Here is a 22585-nt window from a genome sequence, read left to right as displayed (position 1 = left end):
ACTCCACATTGTATAGGCTTGGCCTGAAAGAAACACCCACCTACTGGCAATGTCAATCTGAAGATGGGACACAGCCCATGTTTTTTATTGGTAAGTTAAGACCCAAGAATTTTGGTTGAGGGTTCAGAGTTTTATGTTTGACGCTTGGGCACTCAAATTTCATTTAGTCCCAGACTCTGTATTTTAGGCAATGGGGCAGTCATTAATATAGGGGATAAACACATACAAAATTGGGTCCTATCCAGTGTTTTGATCAGCAGACTGGTTGTTCGAAGGGGATTGAAGTCAAGAGCGTGGAGTGACCCCATTTCAAGAGTGGTGCTCAGAAATGGGGAGGGTGGCAGCATTCAAGGACATGTCATGTAGAAGACTGGGAAACTTAGATTTATTTGATAGGAAATGGGGCAAACATTTGGCCTTCTTGGAGGGCTCTTGGGGAGAGGCAGTGAGAGAATTATAGTTTTAAATGTTTATAATAATAATAATAATAATAATAATAATAATAATATATATATATATATATATATATATATATATATATATATATATATATATATATATATATATATATATATATATAATTATTTATTGTGTGTGTGTGTGTGTATACTCATGTGTGACCACAGGGATGTTTGTTGATGGACAGGGAGGGGTAGGGGATTGGGAGGGGGAAGGGTCATTGTGGGGGTTAAATGATGATGCTGAATATATGTTTTACTTTTCTTTGTCAATTTTGTGAATCAATAAAGTGTTAATCAGCTTAAGCGCTTACAATCTTTTCAATTGATGCTCGTTATTTTAAGATGGAGTAACGTCTGTCTCCCAAACCAGCACGTAGATCCCTAGTTATAAAGTAGAACTTAAGTGCTTCGTTACAGGAGGTGTCCAGTCCAAGGGTGCTGATCACTTGCGCAAATATGTCCAGAGTTTCTCTTCTCAACATGAAAATAATGTGGAAATACTGACAAACATGGAAGTTTGAAGCTTGTCAAGGCTCATAATTTAATTACGGAATAATGATGACTTCCGTAAGACAGGGTTTCAAATGTAGGCTATTAATTCTCAATTTAGATATTACAGATATTAATGAAAGTGAGTCAAAAAATTTATGTAACTAACATGAAATGCGATGTGCATCATAAGGAGCTCTCATGTAGCCTAAAGTTTTGTTTCTTTGGCTGGGACCTGAACAGATGCACAAAGAAAAGGATTAAAATGACGGACATAGGCAGAACTACTTTATTCTTTACTTTATTATCGAAATTTTTATTTTATTCTAGAAATATTACATCTCGTAAATTAAAATTAATTTATACATTTTAAAATTAATTTATTTCCCCATGGCACTAAAAAAGCCGTAGTAGTTATTAGTATGAAATTAGTACTGATAGAGTTTCGGCAGAAGTACATTTTCACAAGTTGGTATGTTATGTGTCCCTCTAGCGGTTACATGAGTTTACTGTGTTTGTTAGACCTTCAGTCTACATCTACAACAACTCTCATGGTGTGCATTAGCTCCTCCTACATGAACTCCTTCCATCCTACACTGAGCAGAAGTGTCATGATGAGGTATGAATTATCATGAAGCTTGTTAGTTTGGAATAATTTAACGATTCATTTGAGGGCATTTTCTGCCATAATGGATGAATAGTGTACAAATATTGTAAGGTGAAACTTCATCCTGATTTACAACAAATCAAAATGGTTGTCACCCAAAGTTAGCTACTAATTTTACAGTTCATCACACCATAGACCATTCCCTAAGTGTCCAATGTTGACATCAGGTGAAAGAAAGTCCACACAAAGGAAGTTAGACCCCTGCTTATTTATTGAAATGCTTGGATCTGAAGCATGTGGGCAGTTTTTGCCGTAGTAGTAGTGCACGCTTTGCAGGCCATACAAATAGTTATAGATGGTTGCTCTCTTACACTCAAACACAAAAACCTTCACATACACTAGCACCAGCTATTATAAGCACTTGCACAGAGTACATTAATAATAACAGATACACACACACACACTGATCAAAGTATGATCAGGACATTGTTGATGTAAAAAAACAGCACCATCACTATTTGAACATTTTCATTTTTGATCAATTCTAGACAATGTCCAGCAGACATCACTCCAACACCTTATCCTTGAGTAATCATGCTAAATTGCTAATTTGGAACTAGAAAATCACTTGCCATTATATCAAACACAGCTGAAAGCTATTTGGTTTGTTAAATTAAGCTTAACATTGTCTTTGTGTTTGTTTTTGAGTTGCCACAGTATGCAATAGACTGGCAAGTCTTAAGGTCAATATTAGGTCAAAAATGGCAAAAAAAGAAACAGCTTTCTCTAGAAACTCGTCAGTCATTCGTTGTTTTGAGGAATGAAGCCTACAATGCTTGAAATTGCATTGCAAAAGATTTCATACAAAGGTGTACACTACAGTCTTCAAAAACAAAGGACAACTGGCTCTAACAAAGACAGAAAGAGATGTGGAAGGCCAGATGTACAACTAAACAAGAGGATACGTACATCAGAGTCTCTAGTTTGAGGAATAGATGCCTCACATGTCCTCAGCTGACAGCTTCATTGAATACCGCTCAACACAAGTTTCAAGTACAACTGTAAAGATGGGAAATTCTTATGGGAAGAATTGCAAAGAAAAAGCCACTTTTGAAACAGGAAAAACAAAAATAAAAATGATAGGTTGGGCAAAGAAACACAGACATAGGACAACAAATAATTGGAAAAGAGTGTTATGGATCTTAACCTTTCATTAATTGAGCTTTTGTGGGATAAGCAAGACTGTGAGGTGCGTGAGAAGTGCCCAACAAGACATCCAAATGTATGGCAAGTGCTACAGGATGCGTGGGGTGAAATGTCACCTGAGTAACTGGACAAACTGACAGCTGCCAAGCTGTTTTTTGGGGGATTTTTTGATGAGAATTCTTTGAAGTAGTTTAAAAAAAAAATACAATTGTAATTCTTCACATTATTAATGTCCTGACTATACATTGTGATCAGATGAATGCCACTTTGGTGAATCGAAGTACCAATTTCTTTCCATAAGAGCAAAATCTGCACATTATTCCAAACTTTTGGCCACCTGTGTGTGTGTGTGTGTGTGTGTGTGTGTGTGTGTGTGTATATATATATATATATATATATATATATATATATATATATATATATATATATATATATATATATATATATATATATATATATATATATATATACACACACAAACTCAAGTCTTGCTCATTCTCACACTCAAACATACTTCACATAATAGTTAGTTTATAGAGCACATGGAGAAATACTGTACACAATAACATGGATGCAGAGCAGGTGGGATAAATATTAACACTTTATGGTTGTGCATTAGATGCTTAATATGAGATTTTCAATCAAACACACACACACACACACATGGTATGACATGGTTTGCAATCTCCAGTCCACTCTGTGTTTTATGTTACTATTTTTGTTACCGAGAACATGAAATGGCAAGAGAAATATATTGCAGAACAGAGGGTTTCACACGCATCTGCTGTGTATACCAAGAAAGAACTACAGTATAAATGGGATCAAGACAGAGAGACTTTCAATGGCATGATTCCGCTTGTGTTAAGTTGCGGTCACCATAAAACCACTGTGAGTGTGACTGACTGAGTGTATGAAGGCACAGAGAAGCTGGCAGAGTGAGTGCTACATTAATGGTTGTTTAGACAGTGATGGTGAGATTTAGAAGATATTCTGGTCCCACGCAAAGATACATGTCCTAAGAAACCTATTTGTTTTTCTCTCTTTTAGTCACAAATATTTGCCACTTATTCTTCATTCTCGTACTATTTTTAATTATGCATTTTAGATACATATAAACACTTAATATTGGTCATGAAAAACTGGCCATATATCCGCTTTTTGTTTTGCTGCAAATCAAACTGTCACTTTCTAATTTACTGTTTTTTCTAAATAAAGTATGTCAAATACATGCTGCATATTCAACACTTCTTAACCCTGCCTTTCCAGTGATTGACCAATGAAGTGCCCCCCCAACTTAGACCAGTGAGGCCCGCCTGTCCTGAGGCGTTTCCTCCAGTAGTTGAAGCAGCAGCTCATGGAGAGTTGTTGATATGGTCCTGTATGCACCAGCGGTCAGATGTAGATAGTCGAACATGTCTCGTGAGGAAATAGTTCCATCTGAGTGGACAAAACCACCTCCTACATCGAGAAACTGTACTGGGACGAGTCGAGGAAGAAATGCACGAAGTAAATTGTTCACCGATGCATTTTTCTCTCTTAAGGGGTTAGGGAACTCTCCCCTTGGCAATAGGCCCTAAATGACAAGAATTCTGAATAATTAGGTTTAAGAAAATAAATAAATGTAATGTAATACCAAATGTGATGACATGAGACAAAGTGATTTACATAACTTACCAAAACAATAATTTTGGAATTAGGGAGGCGAGATAGAACTAGCTGTATAATGGCCAATATTCCTCCTGCAACCTGTTCTGCCGTGTTCTCATGATTACTGGTCCCTACCCATAAAACCACCACCTGAGAAAAAATTATAATGCTACTACAACTTCTGAACACACATTTCACTTTATTTTTGTATTCATGATGTTATACAGTCAAACAACAAACCAAGAAAACAATAATACCTTTTATATGCCAAAACAGTCATGGACATAAAAACGTGCACACAAAAAAAACCTAGAATAAATGATTAGGGGAAAGTAGTGGAACTGATCCTCTACAACTAGTCTGAGCTGGTTTTAGAGCAGTGTAGCTATTACCAACTTCTATAGCTACATATTTTGCTGCAATGTGCTATGTAAATTGTTTTTGTTTCTTGATCATGGGACAGAGTTCAAAAGTAGTCTACTTAGGCTAAATCGTCTTCCTGCACACATATTTGTTAAATTTACTAAGCCATTATGTAAAAAAAAAAACATTCTCTCTTTATATCTCTCTCTCTCTGAAAAATTAAAATAAATTAAAAAAAACTTTCTCCTTAGTAACTTCTATCACTCCCAGTCTCTATTTCTTACCCTGGGACTGATGTTCTCCAGTTCTCCATTCTGCAGCCTCCACAGCACATTGGAGGTTGTGTCTCCATTAATCCCAAAATTCAGAGCATGAAGAGGTGAAAACAGTTCTTTCCACACCTGATTACAAAACAAGTATTTACATTTAGATGAAAACCCACATAATGTTGATTATTATCAATCTACATAAAACTCATCCAGTACCAAATGGAAGAAATAGCAATACTAACACTGCTTTTTGACACTAAAAATGTAGTTAGCTACCAACTATTGCAGCTATATTACAGAGTAGGTCCGAAGTTAAAAGGACAGTTCACCCCAAAATTTAAAATTCTCTCTTAATTTACTCACTCTCACCCTTTCTCAAACTCATAAAATTTTCTTTCTTCTGTGGAACACAAAGATATTGCTGTATGATGTGTTTATATCCATACAATGCAAGTTAATTGGGTCCAAAACTTTCCAGCTCCAAAAAAGCCAAAGTCAGCATAAAGGTAATCCATACAACTCGAGTGGTTTAATCTATGTCTTCTGAAGCAATACAATCAGTTTTGGGTGAACTATTCCTTTAACAATAAAAGCATAAGTAAGCATTAGCAAAATAATAGTCACCTCGTACTGCTGCATAAGCTGCACCATGGAGTCCCCCACAAACAGAACATCAGGCTCTGCATCTTTGCACTCCTGCACAAATCGGTTATGCTGCAACAATATAGGACATATCCGACGTGTTACAATAAACACTCTGAGCGAGGTGCTATAGAAGAGGAAAATCACTAAGGTGCTACAAGTACAAGATTATACTGACTTCCGTAATGAAGCTATTGTTACATGCACACACAAACCTGTGACATCCAGCGCCCGTCTCCCTGCACGTCTATCACAGGTGCAGGTTCAGCAGCAGGGTTCTCCTCACCACTCATTCTCTACAACACAATCACATGCAGCCTGTGTTACAAAACACAACACTTGTAATGACCAAATAATATCTCAGAAATAATGGAAAACAATAGAATTTGTTTACCAGATTGAACTCAAACTAAAGCATGTTTGAGCAGCCCCTAACTCGCCAAACACTTGAAAAACCTGGTTCGTTGGACCTTGTCGAGTTCGGGTCAGGTTGAAGACCTCTATTGCACAGGCTGAATAACCAAATAGTGATTTTGGTATTCGAATAGTGGAGCATTGAATGGTTAACTGAATGTCGACTATCTGTGTACATAACTATTCTGAACCCGGGTCTTCCATGCTGCTGGCGTGGTCCGGTTGCACCACAGGGGAAGGTAAATACGCAGGAGCCGATGCACACAAATCTGATATGTGCTTGTCAGTGAGTCGGCATAATGTGGCCAAACCTAGGGTGGCTTAAGTATCGGAACCAACATGCCGACCTCCAGTGTGATCATGTTGCATGAGTCTTCTTAGTAGGGCATCATCAACATTTGTGAGATTTATTCCATCATTTGAGGTTAATTGACCTAATATGTGTCATTTGAAAATATTGATCTGTGACATTTTATTATGTTGAATTTTAAGAGTTTTTGTTATGGGCGATTTGTGAACACAGTAATGTATTTACATTTGTGGTGTAATATACAGTATACAGCTCTGCAAAAAATGAAGAGACCTCATTTCTCCCAAATTGCAAATAAAAATATTGTCATATAGAGCATTTATTTGTAGAAAATGACAACTGGTCAAAATATCAGAAAAGATGTAGTGTTTTCAAACCTCGAGAAATGCAAATAAAACAAGTTCATATTCATTTTTAAACAAAACAATACTAAAGTTTTAACTTGGGGAGAGTTTAGAAATCAATATTTGGTGGAATAACCCTGATTTTCAATCACAGCTTTCATGTGTCTTGGCATGCTCTCTACCAGTCTCTAATATTGCTGTTGGGTGACTTTATGCCACTCCTGGCACAAAAATTCAAGCAACTCAGGTTTGATGGCTTGTGGCCATCGATCCGCCTCTTGATCACGTTCCAGGGGTTTTCAATGGGGTTCTGGTCTGGAGATTGGGTTGGCCATGACAGGGTTTGATCAGGTGATCCTCCATCCACACCTTGATTCACCTGGCTGTGTGGAATGGAGCACTGTCCTGCTGGACAAACCAATTCTCAGAGTTGGGGAACGTTGTCAGAGCAGAAGGAAGCCAGTTTTCTTCCAGGATAACCTTTACGTGGCTTGATTCATTCGTACTTCACAAAGACAAATCTGCCTGATTCCATCCTTTCTGGAGCACCCCCAGATCATCACTGATCCTCCACCTGGTTTTCTAATGGTTAGACGGAGACCTGGAGAGACCTACAAGCCACGGTGTCTCGCACCCACTATGAAATTTGGTGAAGGATTGGTGATGATCTGGGGGTGCTTCAGCAAGACTGGAATCGGGCAGATTCTTCTTTGTGAAGGACGAATGAATCAAGCCATGTACAAGGTTATCCTGGAAGGAAACTTGCTTCCTTCTGCTTTGACAATGTTCCCCAACTCTAAGGATGGGTTTTTTTTCCAGCAGAACAATGCTTCATGCCACACAGACAGGTCAATCAAGGTGTGTATGGAGGATCACCTGATCAAGACCCTGTCGTGGCCAGTCCAATCTCCAGACCTGAATCCCATTGAAAACCTCTGGAATGTGATCAAGAGTAAGATGGATGGCCACAAGCCATCAAACAAAGCAGAGCTGCTTGACCAGGTGTAGGGTTTTAATAATTAGTGATTTAATTTAACAATACATGAGATATTTTGAAATGCTAATGATGATGTGAGAGAGCAGCACTTCAGCTCGCAATTGATTTAGGAGAGGAAGAAAGAACAGCTCACAGTCCAGATACACTCCAAACTTTCCAAACAGGTGATGTAGATCGCAGAGTATTATAATACAAAAATGCAAAATACGTAAATACAGAAGCAGTGTCATCGTGAAATGAAGCGGAGCCATACCTGCTGTTTGCTTGAGCAAAACTTCCCTCACCCCCTTTTTGGTCTTGGGTCTAGGGCAAGTCGCAATCGCCGCGGTCTTATCAATTTGGGGACGCACCTGGCCATGACCCAAGTGGAACCCCAGATACCGTACCTCCACACGCCCAATCGCGCACTTCTTAGGGTTTGCTGTGAGCCCCGCCCGCCGCAGCGATCTCAGGACGGCCCTCAGATGTTGCATGTGCCACTGCCAATCATTGCTATAAATGATAATATCATCTAAATAGGCAGCGGCATACGCGGTGTGAGGTCTGAGGATCCGATCCATGAGTCGCTGAAATGTTGCCGGAGCCCCAAACAAACCGAAAGGAAGCGTCACAAATTGGTGTAATCCAAACGGCGTCGTGAAGGCTGTTTTCTCATGGGACATTGGTGTCAAGGGATCTGCCAATAACCCTTTGTTAAATCCAAGGTCGAATAAAACCGAGCCGTACCTAACCGATCGAGCAGTTCATCAACACGGGGCATTGGGTACGCGTCAAATTTAGACACCACGTTGACTTTTCTGTAATCCACACAGAATCGAACAGACCCGTCGCTCTTCGGAACAAGAACAACCAGGCTGGACCAATCACTGTGGGATTCCTCTATTACGCCCATATCAAGCATCGCATCTAATTCCTCCCGAACTATTTTCTTTTTGTGTTCGGGTAAACGATAGGGACGGCTACGTACCACCATGCCTGGTTCGGTCTCGATGTGGTGCTGTATGACGTTTGTATGGCCCGGTAGATGAGAAAACACGTCTGCAAATTCCATTTGTAAATCGGAAACCTCTGTGAGTTGACGCGGTGAGAGGTGGTCTCCACAAGTAACCGGGGTGTTGAGATTGCGAGCTTTGTTTACCTCCGGTCCGAGCTCCGCCCTCTCCGGAACTACCATGGCCAACGTCACAGAGGCCGCCTCTTCTCTCCACAATTTCAGGAGGTTGAGGTGATATATTTGACGCGCGCCCCCTCTGTCGGTACGTTTAACCTCATAATCGAGATCCCCAACTCGTCGTGTGACCTCAAAGGGTCCTTGCCACTTGGCGAGTAATTTAGAGCTCGATGTTGGGAGCAATACAAGTACCTTATCTCCCGGTGCAAATTCCCATAGCCGAGCACCCCTGTCATACAGCCGGCGTTGGCGTTCTTGAGCCAGGAGCAAATTCTCCTGTGTTAGTCGCCCCAGTGTGTGGAGTTTTGCTCTAAGATCAAGAACGTACTGAATTTCATTTTTGCTATTAGAAGGTCCCTCCTCCCAAGCTCGCGGATGACGTCGAGGACCCGCGTGGGCGTCGCCCGTACAGCAGCTCAAACGGGAAAACCCTGTGGAGGCTTGTGGGACCTCTCGTACTGCAAATAACAGGGGGTCCAGCCACTTATCCCAATTTCTAAGCGTCATCGGTAATGCAATTTACTGAATCATGTTCTTGAGCGTTTTATTAAACCGTTCCACTAGGCCATCAGTCTGCGGATGGTAAACGCTAGTGCGAATCAATTTAATGCCCAAGAGCTCGTAAAGTTCGCGGAGTGTTCGTGACATAAAAGTCGTGCCTTGATCGGTGAGGATTTCTTTCGGAATCCCCACCCGGGAGATTATCTTGAAGAGTGCCCCTGCAACACTACGTGCGGAGATGTTGCTCAGAGGCACTGCTTCCGGGTATCGCGTCACGTAATCCATTAGGACTAACACGAAGCGATGCCCGCGTGCTGTCCGTTCTAATGGCCCAACAAGGTCCATCCCAATTCTTTCAAAGGGGACCTCGATCAATGGTAGAGGGCGCAATGGCGCTTTTGGGGTGGCCGGTGGGTTTACCAGCTGACATTCACGGCATGCCGCACACCACCTGCGGACGTCACCGCCAATGTCCGGCCAGTAGAAACGGGCTATTAGACGGAGAAGTGTTTTTCGTTCCCCTAGGTGACCGGCCATGGGATTATAGTGAGCCGCCTGGAAAATCATTTCCTGGCGGCTCCGTGGAATCAACAATTGTGTCGCCTCCTCCTTTGTTTGAGCGTCCTGCGTCACTCTGTACAACCGATCTTTAATAAGCGAGAAATATGGATATGAAACGGCCACACCCGGCTGGAGTTGTTGACCATCGATTACTCTCACTTGGTCAAAAGCGTGCTTAAGGGTTTCATCCCGCGACTGCTCCAAGGGGAAGTCCCCCTCCGGGAATTCCCTGAGGGGGGGGCGACAACCTCGCCCCGTCCCTCGTCATTCGGAGCAGCCGAGGACGGCCCCGGCTCCGCCTCTCCCACCAAAGCATCACACATCACACATCTCTTGACTTTCAAGGAGGACCCATCCGCACAAACTCCCTCCAATAAATTTCTAAAATTTGGCCAATCAGTACCCAAAATTAGCGGATGGGTGAGGCGGGAACTAACCGCTGCCTCCACACTATGTTTTTCTCCCTGGAATTTGATCGCCAAAGTCACCATGGGATACTTGTGAATATCCCCATGCACACACCTCACCCTCACCCGTTTAGCCGAGCCCAAAGCCCCGGGTTGAACCAAGCGTTGGTGGATGGTGGTCTGGTTACAGCCGGTATCCAACAAAGCTTTGTATGTACCCCCCTGGATCCTTACCGGAATACGGTATGCTCCAGCCCGATCGGGGGCAGCCTGCGGGACATCGGAGACCCGCACCACAGTCCCTACTTCCATCAGCGGACACTGATCCCGGAAGTGGTCCAGGTCTCCGCACCTCCAGCAGACCGGCCCAGGCGCCACGGCCGCACCCGTGCTGGCGGGAGCCCCCACCTGAGGAGGAGAGCGGCTGAAGGACGGGGAAGGGGTAGGCGGGTTCTCCCACGTCCGGGAAGTTGGTCTCACGAACCCTCCACGCCTGCGCGGGACAGTAACGGACCCTGGGGAGAGAGCAGAGCGAGAGGGAAGAGGGGAGGGGAAAAAAACAGGGGTAGACACAGGGGAAGGGAAGAGAGAGAGAGAGGGCTCATCAGCCCTTGGAATCGCCGCCATGTGGTCCTCCGCGAGTTGTACGGCTTCCTCCAGCGACGCCGGGCGGTGGCACTGGACCCACTCCACCGTTCTCTTGGGCAAACACTGAACAAACTGCTCCAGTACCACCTGATCGACCAGTCCCTCGACGTCGCGGTCCCCCGCAAGTAGCCACCTCCGACAGGCATCACGGAGCCGCTGGGCGAACGCGAACGGGCGGTCGGTCTTATCCAGTTTCATAGCCCGGAAGAGCTGGTGATTTTCTTCCGGGCTCTGACCAACCCGTTGCAGGATGGCTCTCCTCAGGTCTGCATAGGCCAGGAGGCTTGTTGCCGGCAGTTGTTGCGCTGCGAGTTGTGCTTCCCCAGACAAGAGAGGGACTAGACGGGCTGCCCACTGGTCTTGGGGCCACCCCCAAATTTCCGCTGTACGTTCGAACAAATCGATGAAGCCTCTGGATCATCTGCTGGCCCCATCTTCTGTAACGCGGGTGGGGGCAATGTGGCTCGGGTGTCCGGGGTCGCGGCTGTGGCTGGAGCGGCCTCCTGGCTGAGGAGGCTCCGGATGGCGAGCCGGTCCTCTGCTTGAGCCCGCATGATCTCGAAGAACCGTCGATCCTGGTCTTGCCGGAGCTCAAGCAGGGACTGTTGGTGGCTCTGATGGAGTGTAGCGAGGGACTGGAGGACTTCCGCCAGCTGGGAGGACTCTATGGGGCGACTCTGTTCCATAACTTGCAGAAAATGTTCCAATTTCCCGGGTTTCGGCACCAGTGTGAAGCTTTTCCACTAAGGAAGGCACGGAAACAGCGTCAGCTTCAAAGGTAAGATTCTTTTTAATTTTAATTATTATGTACCAGTCACTATACACTATGGATCTCTTCTTTTGTGTTAGCGTTGGGTTCTCTCTCTCGAGGCTCTGTTGCTGCTGCTTTTTATGCCGCTCTCCTCACGCTACTGCAATTAGACACAGGTGTTAGACATAATTTAGCTCAGGTGTGAGCGCCCTTACCACTTTTCTCTCCCGGACGGGCGCTTGACCACGCCCCCGCTGCCACAAAGCACAAACTCCGAAACTGGCATTTGTCTGTGAGGTCAGAACCACTTATATGATTCACGTGAAAAACAGCGCGAGAGAGTTTCAAACTTCTCCCGGCTGATACGGTCACGCACGGTGAGCCATCACTGGCGCACGCTTGCTGCAGCTAGATTTTGTTTATAGTGATTGCTCGTGACATAGTGAATTACAATGAGTGTCATGGTGTGTATTTTATGGTGAAGAAAATTGGTGATACATAGCTCTATAAAGAAGAAAGTGATTGTTTTTTGTGAGTTAAAGATGCATCGAAATCAAGTGAACAAAAAGGTGAGAGGGTGTAGTCTTAGCCCATTATACAATGCAATACAATTTCTTTTTTATTTGTCTTTTTTGGTTTGTTTTCCAATATAAATATCTAAAACTCCTTATATACATTTACTTTAGCAGCTATAGAGCAGATGAAAACGAATATAATATTTAATACATTTTAATATTTAAAATTTTCATAAAATCTTTAAAACAAGATACATTTACTTGAGAATTTGCTCTAAAAGACTGGCTTTTAGAGCAGATATATTGAATATGAGAATATGTTTTCTTTACTGCATTGGCAGAAGTATGCACAAGTGAATAAATACACTTATATTTAAGATACATCCTATTAAAGCAAGTCTAAATATCTTAAATGTTGCTTCTCAAGTAAATGTATCTTGTTTAAAGGATTTTTAGACAATGTTAAATGGAAAACAAGACAAAAACACTTATAACATTAGGATTGTTTGCAATGAAATTTTTAATTAATTAAACAATAAAAATCCAAGTAGTTTTCCCCTTTAATACAATGATTGTCATTTAGATGCATTTTTAAAGATGATTTTGTCCTCTTTATTGTTATTAAGCACGTTTAATTCAACCTTTAAGTCAGACACAAGCTGAATAGCCGGTTAAGAGCTAATGATTAATCATTGCAATAATCATCAGAATAGTTGAATAATCGTTCTAATAATCGTTAGATTAGTCGATTATAAGAATAATCATTAGTTGCAACCCTAACCAGTAGTGGCATGAAGTCACCCAACAGCAATGTGAAAGACTGGTAAAAAAAAAAAAAACATGCCAAGACGCATGAAATCTGTGATTGAAAATCAGGGTTATTCCACCAAATATCTTTTTTCTTTTATGATAAAAAGACCATTGGGCTAAGATACTCCCCACAGAATCAGAGCCATGTTGTTGCTGGTATTATTATTATTTAAATGTATTAATTATTAAAATGTTTGGTCTTGTTGTTAAACAATCCCATGCCATTCAAACATCTTCACTGTTCAATATAACCTAACTGAGTGAAATTCAATCTGAATTCAAAGTATTGCTATTATGATATCCCTTCAATTAAAAACATGGGCATCTATATATGTATATATTCATACGCCTGTATGGTGGTGTTGTTAAAAATATCAGTTTTTTGGTACCAAATCAATACTAATCTTTTAAAAAGAAGTAACGATACCAGTCTTTCTACAGTACTGGTAGTGCAGATCACCGAATCTACCCAGTACCAGTCCAGCGCACAGAATGACTGACACACAACAGCTTTCAAATGCTCACAGGCTTATTTAAATCAAGTGCTCTCCTTTTATATTGAAATGGACAACGAATCAAATTAAAATCGTTACATGTCCTAGTGTGATTTATTAAACCACTGAAGGCTGCAAACTAGTGTGGATGAGCTGTGTCCTATATAAATCCTACCGCTCGTACACTGGAAACTCCAAAGACATGAGAATCATTGAGGTTATATCAGATGGCAGAGCAGGGCACCAATCCACTGTAAAGTGCATATTACAAGTTGACTATATTTCTATAATTCAATCACAGCATTTGCGCTTTAATTTAAACTAAACTTTATTTATATAGCATTTAAAACATCAGAGTTGGCAAAAGTGCTTCACCGTAATACAAATTTCAAAATTATGATAAAAACCAGTAATCTAAAAATACAAACCCTCCAAACATTTAATTTGTCTGACACAAAGGCAAATGTAAAGAGATAAGATTTCATCACACTGGGCTGTGTTGCTAACAGTTTATCCGGAAAAGTGAAGCTTCCAGCAAAAAATCCCACAAGTCATAATAAAAGTATGTTTCATAATAAAAGCTGGATGCCTGAAATTTAAGAAAGTGGAACAGAAATATATTACAACTATATAGTAAAATATATTAGTAGTAGTAATAATAATAATAATTAAGCAATATATCACAAGCAAGACTGATATTAAATAAAAGTTTGTTCAAAAACATATGCAATGACATGTTGAAAAGTTTCACTTTTTAAAAGTTGTAAGAATTAATTGATTAGACACCATTTTGAGGATGAAATTAAATTAAACATTAAAACATGGAGTTCTAGAAAATAACAATTATTATTCAAAAAATTATTAAATTATAATAAAAAATAAACAAACGAAAACTGGTGATCAATAGCACATTATCATATTTTTGCTGTGGTATTGATATCAAGTACCATGAAATTTCACTGGTATGGGTACCGACTACTGAAAATTTGGTACCATGACAACACTAATGTATAGTTTAATTCATAGAATTAGTTTACCTTTCAGATTAATCTTTTTGACTGGGATTCTGTTATTTGATTTGTCTGTCAATATTCAGTTATTCAAGTATGCTAAACAGCATAATTGCAACAATAATGGGGTATGATGGCCCATTTTCATAATATTATATTTTGCGCTATGACTACTTAATTAGTTAATGTTTCTATTTATTTTCTGTGATAATATTGGGTGAGGCATCATCATCCTGTTCATGCTCAATTTATGTCTAAATACGTTACAAATTAAAAGTCAATGGACATTGTTCTTAAGGGGGAGCATCTTCCCCATCATTCCTCACACATCCAGCCACCATGCATGCAAGAAATATATGACTGTCAATAGTAGCCTACCATCATTCACTCCGAGCAAAATACTGATTATGCAAAGAGCGCCTCCGCCCGTACCAAGCAGAAATAAACAGGGTACATAAATGAAACGCCAACAAAGAGCGCATGTGTTTTGCTTTTAGCCCCGAGGATGATGAGCCACGAATAAAGCAAACACATAGCAGAGGTTGTGCTGTAAACATTAATGGTAAACCTGGACTGCTACTGGTCCCGGTGACGTATAGCTAGCTAATGGTATACTGAAGATGCAATGAATCAACAGCTGAAACAAAAGGAAATGACATTCCCGGAGTTCACAGCATCTCATCCGCCTCTACATGCACGCCTACTCTCCTCCACTAACCTGGCCAGTGTTTGTAAATCCCGTCTGCAAGCAGTCAGTGATCAGCTGCTGGTGAGCAGCAGGACAGGACAGGACTCCCTCAATCACGTTCGCGGACTGTGATGATCACAGCAGCACCGCAGTCGACTGTCTGTCCGGGGAGGATGCAGAAGAGTGCTTATTATGCCGCGCGCCCCTTCAGTGAATCTTTGCTTTTACTTATCTCCCTTCTAAAGCAACAAACCCTTAACTTATTCAACCTACACAGCGATAATATTTGATGTTTTTGTGTGGGTATATAACACTTAGTCTTTTTAAAGAAATCACAGTAAATTGTTTAGGTTATGTAAACCGACAGCATCCGACCCCCCTCCTCCTCCCCACTTCCCTGCGCAATCGCCCTCGCACTTTCTGGAAGCCTTACTTCCGCCTACAGCCATCATCATCACGCACTTCCCATTCGACTGTGTCCCGCCTCATCATTAGGCTAAACAATGTGATATGTATGATACTGAAATAGCAGTTGCAAATTCTTAATCTGGAAAGTTGTGCTAAATTAATTTAGGGTCTGTTTTGATTGCGTGGCCGTCAATGTAAAAGTAAGGCATCAAAAGGCAAAAACAATGAATTTGCAAAATGCTTGTATGTGCCTAAATAATTTGTATTATAGGAATAGTTTGCCCAAATATGAAAATTCTCTCTTCATTTACTCACCATGATGCCATCCCAGATGTGTAGGCTGTGACTTATCTTCTGCAGAACAGAAATGCAGATTTTTAGAGGAATAGGTCCATACAATGCAAGTGAATGGTGCCCAAAACTAAAGCAAAGTGCTTGGCATGTGCTGACAAAGTTCATTTCAAGGCAAGTCAGTCCACTCGGTGGCCATCTTTGGAACAATATCAGGCAGATTTAGCAGTCTTTTTCAATGTAAACAAATGTCATAAAAGTTCAGCTTCTATCAACTTAATGGGGAAAAACAGAAATCTCCAAAACGGTTTGTCAAAAATAAGAACAACAACCAAATCTAACATCACTGGTATCATAAATTGTTCTTCTCTAGCTCAGATCATTCTAAAATATACTATTTACCCAGCTTGTCTTTGTCCTTTTGGAGCTTCAAAGTTTTAGTCACCATTCACTTGCATTGTTTGGACCTACAGAGTGGAGATATTCTTCTAAAATCTTCAATTGTGTTCTGCAGAAGAAAGTCATACACATCTGGAATGGCATGATAGTGAGTAAATGAGAGAATTTATCATTTCGGGGAAGTATAAAGGGAAAGTTCACACAAAAATCTAAATTCTCTCATTGCATATCGATATCTTATGATATCCAGGTGTTTATGACTTTCTTTCTTCACCAGAACACATTTGAAGAAAAATAGAAAAATATCTTATCTCAGTAAGTCCTTAAAATGCAAGTGAATGGAGATTTCGCTTTTGAAGCTCCAAAAATTGAAGACAGTCAGCATAAACGTCATTGACACGACTCCAGCTGTTAAGCAAATGTTCTAAAGCGGTACAATCACTTTTGGTGCGAAAAATATCAATATTTAAGTACTTTTTAACTATAATCCAATGCTTCGGGTAAGCCTCATGAGAAGGCGGAGACCAAGCGGTCTCTCATGTGACATATTTGCGTTGCCAATCATACCAACGTAATCTCACCTTCTCCACTTTGTTGAGACATCCAGGATAAGCACACAAACGCACCATTGTGAGTAAAGAAACAGATAAAAACAGATCTAATCCAAAACCAACCAAGCTACTATACAGCGTTCCTCCTTCTCACTTATAAGCAGTGCTGCTCTTCCGGCTGTGACGCACATGCGTCGGTTCTCGTGTGTTTTAAATGCCAATGCGATCATGTCACACGCGTATACAACTGCTGATTGGAAGCATGGTTTAGAGTTTTAAAAAGTACTTAAATATTTATCTTTTCTTACCAAAAGCGATTGTGACACTTTAGAAAACATTAATTTAACAGCTTGTGTTGTATGGAAGACATTTATGCTGGCTGTCTGTGATTTTTGGAGCTTCAAAAGAGAAATAGTCATTCACTTGCATTTTAAGAACATATAGCTATTTAAGATATTTTACCATTTTTCTTCAAATGAGTTCTGGTGAAGTCGTTTTTGGGCGAACTGTTCCTTTAACATCAGCTGCAGTTCTTCAATATACCACAAGAAGGCGGCATAGTCAAAGAAAGCGTAGAATCACAGGTCAGTTGTGACAACTGACTTGTGATTCTACGCTTTCTTTGACTGCACATTTTAATGAGGGGAATACAAGTTGTAATGAAACGTTTCTAAGTAAAAATTCAATTATATAATTTTATACATTTTGCATGGTTGACAACTGTAAGTAACTCTCACACCACGCACCAACATGCACTGGATACACACAAAAAAGCAGGTCTAATTTAGTCTACTTATGGAAATAGGAAAACTGCTTTGCCTGACAGTTTTTTTGCCCAAACTCCTCCTCTATTAATCTCACGGAGAAGCAACGTTTTGTGTGATGGTTCAGCATAGTCGCGGTGCTCAAGTATGCCCAAGTCTGATTGATACTTAGAAATTGAGTGTGAACAGAGTAAACGTCTAGATACACGGCTAAAGTTGTATCATTTATAGGAGCGCTGCTTGCTCCTCTTGTGTATTTGTCTTATGAGTCCAGTATGGATTTACCTGTTTGCTGCACTTTGTGCTCTTGTCTTGCCAGGTGAGTTTCCACCTTCCAGTATAAAAATATTCTTGTGTAATGTAGCCTATTTTGTTCTATGATGTTTGATTTAGCGCGTTGTTTTTTAAGGTGTAGAAAACACGTTATTCTGACTTGTTAATTCTTTTGACATTGTGACTTACACTGTCACTTTCATGATGTGTTCAGTAGCATTAACAAAGTGTTTCGTAAAACTGTTGGGTCTTTCGCAAGAAAATTTGTTTCAACCACGATTAGTTTTAGTGTTATTCTATGACACAAAATTTGCACTGCTACATAAGATAAAATAAGATTTTAAGGGATTAGACTGATCCCCAAGGGGTAATTATGACATTACAGCAGCTTGAATTGGGTGGCAAGTGCAGTAATGATGATTAAAACTAGTAGTTAGAAACAACTGGAGTGGTTAGTGCCTACCAAAAGTGGTCCAAGTGGACAACCGGTGAACCGGTGACAGGGTCATGGGTGACTAAGACACATTGATGTGTGTGGGGAGTGAAGGCAAGCCTGTCTGGTCTGATCCCACAGAAGAGCTACTGTAGCACAAATTGCTGAACAAACTTAATGCTGGCCATGATAGAAATGTGTCAGAACACACAGTGCATCACAGTTTGCTGTATATGGGGCTGCGTAGCCGCAGACTAGTCAGAGTGCCCATGCTGACCCCTGTCCACCACAGAAAGAATCTACAATGGGCAAGTGAGAGTCAGAACTGGACCAGGAAGCAATGGAAGAAGGTGGCTTGTATTAGATCATGTGGTTGGCCGGGCACCTGTGTGTCGTGTACCTGGGGAAGAGATGGCAGCAGGATGCACCAGGTGAGGTCTGCGGAGGCAGTGTCATGCTCTGGGCAATGTTCTTCTGGGAAACCTTGGGTCCTGGCATTCATGTGGCTGTTACTTTTACACGTACCACCTACATAAAGATTGTTGCAAACCACATACACCCTTCATGGCAATGGTATTCCCTGATGGCAATGGCCTCTTTCAGCAGGATAATGCACCCTGCCACACTGCAAAAATTGTTCAGGAATAGTTTGAGGAACATGGCAAAGACTTCAAGGTGTTGTCTTGGCCTCCAAATTCCCCAGATGTCAATCCAATTGTGCATCAATGGGATGTGCTGGACCAACAACTCCGAATCAAGGAGTCCCCACCTTGCAACATACAGGACTTGAAGGATCTGCTGCTAATGTCTTGGTGCCAGATACCACAAGAAACTTTCAGAGGTAACGTGTGCTAACATTTGAGACTGAAAATATTTGATCTTGAAATGATTGAGAATGAAATTTTTTCTCTGGCTCATAACAAGAGGTAACATTTAATTAGATTAGTAGAGAAACTTAAAAAGGGTATGTGAAATGAAGTTAGTGCCAGGTCAAATAATGTTTAATTGAAGAAGAGAAAGGAGGCTGATTATTGGCAGTCACAGTATTTACCTTCTACTACGGGAATCTCTGTTAGCAACATTAGCAGTCTCATGAAAAATATTGCAAACCAGTGCAGTCTGACTTTTGAGGTCAGCACAGTATTTATTTTCCATCTTGTGTTGAATTTGTAAAAAAAAAAAAAATATATATATATATATATAATTAATGCATTCGTAAAGTTTGGGATGGCACTATAGTTTTCTCTTTTCTCTATGTATGGAAGAAGGCCACACAGATTTGACAAGATTTAGTGCCAATGCAAATATCACCCAACAAGCTATTTGTTTATGCTCCTCTTTGTAAAATCAGAATTCATGGTTACCAGGTGTATATCAGGTGGAGGGAATGGAGGTACTTGTTTCAAAAGAGATTGAGGCAGTCAACGGAACAGAAGTACAGCTCAAATGTACATTTAAATCCACCCATCCGCTGTCTGAAGACAGAATCTCTATATCCTGGAGTTTCCGGCCCCTCGGAAAGGCAACAGAAGAATCGGTGAGAAAAAGTAGGAATGGGTATAAATTTGTAAATGAGTTAATGTATCTGAGTAAAGGATTTTGTTTATTATTAGGTGAAATGATGATTCCAGAATTGCCTTTAATAACAAACAAGTGCTCTTCAACAATCTGCTATCCACTTTCCCCCTTGTCTCTCATTCATCTCTTTCACATCTTTACCTCATGTGTCAATTTCAACCTTATTTAAATGGGCAATACTACGTCCTGCTGTACTACACTTTTCATCCTTTATCTGTCTTACTTTTCTTCATCGCAGTTTTTTCACTACCAGGTAATAGCATATCCCCCATCAAGTGGCCTGTTTAAGGGTCATGCTGTATGGTCTGGTGATGTAATGAAGGGTGACGCCTCCATCACACTGCAGGATGTACAGTTCAGCTTAAAAGGTATCTACAGCTGCCAAGTCCGAAATCCACCCGACATCCAGGGCTATGCAGGTGAAATCAACCTCAGAGTCATCCAAAAAGGTGATACCAAATGCTGAATTAAATTAGTGTGAAGCTGACGATACTTTTCAACAATAACTTTCATTAAAGAAAATGAAAAATTCTGTCATTTACTCATGTCATTCCAAACCCATATGACTCCTTTCGTCTTTATGGAAGATCAAAAGAAGATATGCTGAATATCGCAGAATGTCCAAAGTGCTCTTTTCCATGATGGGGATTACAGCTGCTTCAGAAATGACTGGAAAGCACTGTAAAAAATCCCCTTAAAAGTAGTAAATGTGACTGATGGTCTATATTCTTAAATCTTCTGAAGCCATGCGATAGCTTTGTGTGGAAAAGACTGAAATTTAAGTCGTCATCTGCTGAAAACCTTCCACTCTTCCATTATAGTTTCCAAGTATCATTTGCGCCCTCAAATTTAAATATGTGTATGTCATAATGTGTATTCGCATTACAGCAACACCGTGAGCACTCTCAAAGCACACTGTGTGCATTATAAGCATGCACACAGAGAGAAGCTGCCTGTCATTCAGTAAAAGTGCACTTGGGTACTGAAATAAGGAACTAAAAAGTGATATTTAAGATTCTTATTATTTGTGTAGTTTCTCTCTCCACTCTCTTTTCCTTTTGGCCTTTTAACAAGATCAACTAGTGGTTGCCTTGCAAACAGCTGACACAATGAGCATCCCTGGCATAGAGTAAAAGATTGATCTTGTGATTTTTTTAACAAAAAATTTAAATCGGGATCGTTCAAATGAAGATCGCAGTTAATTGGAAAATGATTTTTTTTTTTACCCAGCCCTAGTTATATTCAGATTATAGATTTTCAGACTTTCTATAATGTACAAAGCTATCATATGGCTTCAAAAGACTTGAAATATTTTGTGCATTAATCAGATGGTTTGCTTTTATGGAACTTTATGGGTGTATTTTTAAGACTGGCTATGATGTGTTTGATCATTGGTTTCTCACTGATTTTTATGACTTTGGATATTTGTGTTTTCTGAGCACACAGTGGAGGTGAAGGTTTTATAAGCAGACTGTTGTGTTTTTAGCCCTGTTGATTTAAATATATTTGTCCTTCAACTGCTGGTATCAGTGTATGAAACTGCCAGGCTTGTCAGAGCACTCACACAGAGTGTAACAATATAGTCAACAAGAAAACCGTGTGAACAGTGAGTGAAATTTAGTTTACTGGCCATTCTTGATATATAATTTTTTTAAGGAAACTGTAGATCTTTGTTTATTTTTGGCTCATTCATCCTTTAATGAACATACATTCTCTCTCTCTTTACCACTTCCAGTGTTCTTCTCTGAAATTGGAATTCTGACAATAGCTGTGGGTGGATCTATTGGCGTCATTTTTCTCATCCTCCTCATCTACATCATTGTTCGGAAATGTGTATGTACAAACATGTACAGAATTGGCAAATAGCCTACAGATGTGGTTTGTTCATTTGTAGCGCTGCATGTCGTATGTCTGGGTTTGTTTCTGTGTAAGTATGTGTGGTTCATGAACCAGTGTGACAAAGGAGGCTATCCGATTAAATAGCTCACCAAAGGTTCTGGAAATGTACTTGTAGCTTGGGTGGAGTGGATCAGATAATAACCATAAACATGATTTAACACATACAAAAACTGCTGCATAAACCTCACATCTTAAAGGGTCATGGGATTCTTTGTTCAGTTATAATGCTGCTGTTCCAGAATGTTTTGCTGTTAAGCAAATGCTTGTTAAAATCTACATACTGTGTTTTGTGTTGATGATGGTTCTATTGATTTCATTTTGCAAACGGCAGTCTCCCAAATTTGTAAATTGAACCCTAGTTTAAAAATCATTAGCAAATAATTTTTGTAACTGTTTTGGTCTCAAAATGTTTTATATCAGTTTTTATATATATATATATATATATAGTTTATATATATATGTTAAATTTTCCAAAACTATTTGAAAGTTTTTTTTTTATTGACAATATTTTATCAGACTTTTATAAAAAGTAAACTTGACATTTAAAAAAAAAAACTTGTGTGTAGATTTCGTCTTATTGTCTTATTTAAAAGAGCTCATACATACATGGCAAAGCAAAGCTAAATGTCCCTTTTTCAGGACACTGTATTTTAAAGATAATTTTAGAAAAATCTAAATAACTTT

General features: G+C 40.2%; 2 protein-coding genes across 2 annotated transcripts; one reads left to right on the top strand and one right to left on the bottom strand.

Moving 5' to 3' along the window:
• Positions 1 to 3250: 3250 nt before the first annotated feature.
• Positions 3251 to 15683, bottom strand: LOC127639839 (platelet-activating factor acetylhydrolase IB subunit alpha2-like). Its single transcript, XM_052122119.1, has 6 exons — positions 15336 to 15683; positions 5900 to 5980; positions 5667 to 5756; positions 5058 to 5174; positions 4438 to 4560; positions 3251 to 4336 (listed from the first exon to the last, which is right to left on the bottom strand). Exons 2-6 carry the CDS (start codon positions 5975 to 5977, stop codon positions 4058 to 4060), a joined length of 687 nt encoding a protein of 228 aa, XP_051978079.1. The 5' UTR covers positions 5978 to 5980; positions 15336 to 15683; the 3' UTR covers positions 3251 to 4057.
• A 2169-nt stretch (positions 15684 to 17852) lies between these two features.
• Positions 17853 to 22226, top strand: LOC127639851 (myelin protein zero-like protein 2). Its single transcript, XM_052122146.1, has 4 exons — positions 17853 to 18037; positions 19792 to 19961; positions 20241 to 20451; positions 21738 to 22226. The coding sequence occupies exons 1-4, from the start codon at positions 17983 to 17985 to the stop codon at positions 21866 to 21868; spliced, it is 567 nt and encodes a 188-aa protein (XP_051978106.1). The 5' UTR covers positions 17853 to 17982; the 3' UTR covers positions 21869 to 22226.
• The last annotated feature ends 359 nt before the right edge of the window (positions 22227 to 22585 follow it).

Source organism: Xyrauchen texanus, chromosome 4 (genome assembly GCF_025860055.1).
Source record: "Xyrauchen texanus isolate HMW12.3.18 chromosome 4, RBS_HiC_50CHRs, whole genome shotgun sequence".
NCBI lineage: Eukaryota > Metazoa > Chordata > Actinopteri > Cypriniformes > Catostomidae > Xyrauchen > Xyrauchen texanus.
The sequence above is the reverse complement of the archived record's forward strand: the minus strand, read 5'-3'. Positions and strand labels throughout refer to the sequence as shown.